Source organism: Morone saxatilis, unplaced genomic scaffold (genome assembly GCF_004916995.1).
Source record: "Morone saxatilis isolate NCDOM2014 unplaced genomic scaffold, NCSU_SB_2.0 Contig5, whole genome shotgun sequence".
Taxonomy (NCBI): domain Eukaryota; kingdom Metazoa; phylum Chordata; class Actinopteri; family Moronidae; genus Morone; species Morone saxatilis.
In genome coordinates, this window is record NW_023340095.1 from 11,840,709 (window position 1) to 11,845,732 (window position 5,024).

General features: G+C 36.8%; 1 protein-coding gene across 1 annotated transcript in view; it reads right to left on the reverse strand.

Annotated features, from left to right (window-relative positions):
- The window catches only part of ehhadh (enoyl-CoA, hydratase/3-hydroxyacyl CoA dehydrogenase), a 9,108-nt gene extending 6,163 nt beyond the window's left edge, over positions 1-2,945 (reverse strand). The window contains exons 1-4 of the mRNA XM_035676778.1: positions 2,719-2,945; positions 1,476-1,579; positions 791-960; positions 387-498 (exon numbers count right to left, since the gene is read on the reverse strand). Of these exons, the coding sequence (XP_035532671.1) occupies positions 387-498; positions 791-960; positions 1,476-1,579; positions 2,719-2,792 (460 nt within the window). The 5' untranslated portion in view covers positions 2,793-2,945. The remainder of the gene's footprint in view (positions 1-386; positions 499-790; positions 961-1,475; positions 1,580-2,718) is intronic.
- Between the last annotated feature and the right edge of the window lie 2,079 nt (positions 2,946-5,024).

Here is a 5,024-nt window from a genome sequence, read left to right on the forward strand (position 1 = left end):
TATATATATATTTATATAGATATAGTACAACTGCAAACTCCTAGATTATGACGAATAGAGACAAAAGAATTACAGTTTGATTCACAGAGAAGGCGTCTCTGGCAGTGAGGATGGTTACACTAAACACATGCTGACCTCTGCTGGTCAGGACGGTGAACTACGACTCTCTAAGTGACAGCAGCTGCTCTCTTGTGCACAAGGTTTATGTGCAATCAACGACTCTGTCAAGGCAGGGACATTCGCATGTTGCACATTTGCCAAGACATACGCTGACTTCTTTATATTTATGGATATCTGCCTGTATCTGGTTTGGTTTTTTAAAGAGCGTTTAAACTACTATCATGAACTCTGTAATAGTCAGGCAAGGTTAAAGCTGTCTTTGCTACCTGTGGTGATGAGGTTTAATGCGGCGGGGACTCCGATGAGCCTTGGCAGTCGTTGTGTTCCCCCTGCAGCTGGCAACAGACCCAGAGTCACCTCTGGAAGCCCCAGTCTGGCCTGAAAGGACACAAAGGCATACAGTTTGATGAATTATAGATGCTGAACAGCGTTGGGTTTGCTTTACAGTAAATACATTACACAGATTATTACATGGCCTAAAAGGGTGAAAAACATTCTCTCTGTGTTTTTCTTAATCGACCAAACAAAAATGAACAATAACAATTCAATGAACGGTCACTCTGTAAGATGTGAGACAACGCTGTCAGTTAAGACATTGATGCAGCTCGACACTGACATTAGAGAGACGCTGACAGAGAGAGACAGAAAGAGATCCAAAGTATGAACTAACTTTAGAGTGAGCAATTCGATAATGACAGCCAAGTGCTAACTCAAGGCCTCCGCCTAAAGCGCTTCCCTCTATGGCTGCCACCACCGGCTTGTTCGCCGCCTCGATGGCGTGGATCATCGGTACCAGCGGAGGTCCGGACATGTCTGACGCAAACTCCCTGATGTCGGCTCCTGTTACACAAAAAGAAATGAATGATGTGAGCAGGAAATTCCAACAGAAAGACAGAAACGACATACTGATATGAGGTGCATCTGGTTACACGTCGACACACACGAGGAGGAAGAAATAAATCGTATTAAGTTTATCAAATAACACAGTTGTAGTTGTTATTTAATACAGATAAACTATTGAAGAATATTTATACGAGGCTCCTGGTTTACTTTTGATTCTGTCCTAATATGGTTCCTGCTCTCATCAGCACAGGTGAAGCTATTTTTGTGAATGCTGAGCGTGCAGCTTTTCTATGTGTTCTTGATAAAATCCAGCTCCAGTTTATATGAAACAACAACAGTAATACCCTCCTTTATTTATTCTCTCCGCCTCCAGGCTAAAGTTGATCAAATCAACATAAATTATAACTTTAAAATCTATTAAATCTGCTTTTCTTCCACAATGCGCTGCTTTTACGCATCTTAAATACTTTTATACAGGAACTGGAAAATTAAAAAAAGAAAAACGTCCTCACCTCCACAGAATATTCCATTCTGGCCACAGATGACCACCGACTTCACCTTCGGCTCACTGAGTGCTCTCTTCACCGTGTCAACGATGCCATGCCTCACCGCTGCACTGTATAAAAGAAACACAAACATTTTTACATGATACTGGATGTACAATATTAATAAGTTTATCCTTTAAATTATTATGAGCTAGGCTTAAGGGACAGTACAGACCGTTCTGCTACAGCCTACATACATTTATATATAAAATTATATTTAGATATGAGAGAAAAATAAATGGTACCCAACATAAAAAAAGCTTTAGAATATATTTTATTGCATTATTTCTATGTGACGTTCTGAACATGGCAAATAATTACACCTCTGCTTATTTTCTGTGCTTCCACCCTTCACTGTCACAACCACTTTAGATGAATTCATCTTAAATAAAAGGCAGTGAAAAGTGCACGGTGGCATCTTAAATTCAGCAGATGTGCATTATTTAGAATACGACATACATTATATATGGAACAGGTTTCTGTAAAATGTGGCAGTGGTGGCCTAAATAGCACAGCAAGCAGGATGAATCTTTGTGAGAAATCTGTGTACTCCAGTAGTGCTGCTCATTCACCAGCAGATCAGGCTTTGTTTGTAAAAGTCCTGCATTCAAAATGTTACTTAAATAAAAGATACAGAAGTATTATCAGCTAAATATACCTAAAGTATTAAAAGTATTCACTGTGCAGCACCATGGCCCCTGTGAAAGTCATAATACCAGTAGGAGACTTTATTATTATTAATCTCTGGGTAAGGAACAACATTAAGTGGCTGTTGATCAAGGTTGAGCTTATTTTAACTACTTTATGCACTATTAATTTACAACAATGCACCATATTTTAGGATCTCTTTTAATGTAAAATCTTAACCTGCAAAGTGCAATATTTCTCTCTGCAATGTAGTGGGGTGGAAGTATAAAGTCATATAATGAGAAAATACTCACGTTACAAGTACCTCAATATCATACTTAAGTACAATGCTTGAATAAACCTGATAGTTATCTTCCACCTTTGATTTAACTCTTTTTGCATCTTGTGCTGACAGTGAAGTAATTCCCTTAAGCACACAAACTTGTCATGTGCACCTTTACTTGTGCAAGTTTGTCCTTGGGCCTCTAATGCTTCTATAAAAGACCAATCTTGCACCAGTCTTCCCTCAAGATATAAAAACACTTGAGTGGACTCTGCAGCCTTGTTTTCGACTTCAGCTCACCTGAGTGCGTTGACAGGCGGATTCTTGAGAGTAATCAAGCCAACAGAGCCCGAAACGCAAGAATACTGAGCCATTGAGCCTGCCGAGCAAACACTGCGAGCTATCACACTTGTTGTTGGTGTGCAGAGTGAACTTTGTAACGTCCCTCCTGCTGGCAGGACTTACACTGCCCTTTAACACACTTTATTTACGCCATGAAGCCACGTCTTCCTCGTCGTCTTGGTGATTGTGTTCCAGTGGCGGTTGGTTAGCAACCACCGTTAGCAACCACTAGCGCACCCGTCTGGCCTGGAGCCGATCAGAAAACTACATTCTCTCTCTTTTTATGTTTCTATTATGTCTCTTTTAATACGACGTTACATATATTATGTAAAATAGAATGTAAATAACTATCTACTAATATATACATGTTTTAAATTAAATATAACAATAGCCACAAATCTGTGAGGTTGTGACGTCACTGCAGCCGTTGCCATGGATCCGCATAAAAAAATGATACTATTTGTATTTGTTTACAATCTACAGAACACTTGATTTGTATGAACATATATACATATATATATATAGTATTATAAGTACTATATTATGTATATATGTATTGTTAACTTTAATATTTATTTTTAATTTTAGTTTAATGTATGTTTAATGTATGTTTAATGTATCTATCTATCTATCTATCTATCTATCTATCTATCTATCTATCTATCTATCTATCTATCTATTGGAAAAGCTTTCATGTCACCTTCATCAGGTTACACAGTATCTGTGAAATCAGTGAAAATAAGTTATATATATACTTCATGTGTAAGTTTTTTACCTTGTGTTTTATTTAAAAACTTGCTATCTTATATACAATGTTATTTATTTATATTCCTTTTCTTTTATTATGTGTGCTTATTGTTGTTGATATTGGTGGTTCAAAATGATCATTTTTCAATGTATCGACATATTTGTACAATTTATTGCAATATTTGTACTTCTGAAATTCGATCAATAAAGTATTAATACCACTGCAGAGAGAGATTCACACAGCGCTGTGCACAAAACCAATTTACAGCCTATAGCTCTTCCAGAGATTTCCTTACGCGACAGTATTTACAGTTGAACATGAAAAGAAATAAATGAATAAAGAGCGAGCTGTTAAATGTGATAAAAATAATATATGTCACATTACAATTTCATTCATTTATTATTAAGTTGAAGTCTTGGTCCGAATCCAGAAAACATGTTTTTAGACTTTCTGGGAAAATTGCAGTCTTTCCATAATATATATTTCATGTACCTGTATCCATTAATGGTGGGTGGCTCTGATTTTAGCACTTCATTATGACAGCCTTTTTACTTGTATTAAGTATTTGTACTAATTTCTTATCATTGTTATTCCATCCTTCAAATGAGATGTCACCCATGCACTCCCACACCTACAAACACATTATTAATGTTTATTAATGTATGCCAATAGGACGTATTTACCCAGTATATGTTTATTTTTTATCTATGTTTGTTCAGCTTTGTTGTCCTTGTTTTAGCTGTATGTGAGTCTAATTGTCTGTGTAGTCTTTGGCTGACAAAGCTGATTCTAATTTAGCTAAAGCAGTAAAGCAGGTTTAACATGTAATCAAAAAAAAACAACAAACTGTGGCAAGAAAGATGGGACAGCGAGGGGAAAGGGAGGCAACTTTATTAAATCCAAATGAGTGTTAAAGGTAGGGTAGGCAGTGGAGAGAGTGGACAGGTAGGGTTAAGATTGGGGTACTGAAAATGCCCCAAAACTTTGAAAATGGTAGGAAAACATTAGACAGACATTATGCGAGGAAGAAGAGTCAGTGGAGCCTGTGGTTTTGAGCTGTAGGTTTAGGACAGAAAAAGAGATGATGAGGAAACTGAGGAAATTAGGGGTGCAGGAATTCACATTAAAAACATTACTAAGTACGGGTGAGAGAGCACAGTTTGGGGCAGTGGTTCCCAACTTGGGGGTAAGGACCCCCACTAGGGGGTTGCCAAAGCTTCATGGGGGGTCATGAGACCTTCTTGACTTTTATGCATTTAGAAAAACTTAAAAAGTTTGCAGTTACAACGTGAATTTGTCAAAAAAAAAAAAAACAGCTTTTTAAGTATTTATGATTGTTAATTTTTTAATATAAAAACATAATACAGACACAAAATTGTATAAAAAGTTCCTAAAAATGTCACTATTATATATTAAATATTCACAGGAAATTATCTGCTTAAAATGAATTGAAACTTCCAGCATTTGTTGTATTATTATCATTGTACAGTTCATTGCACGGTGTGTATTGTTGTAT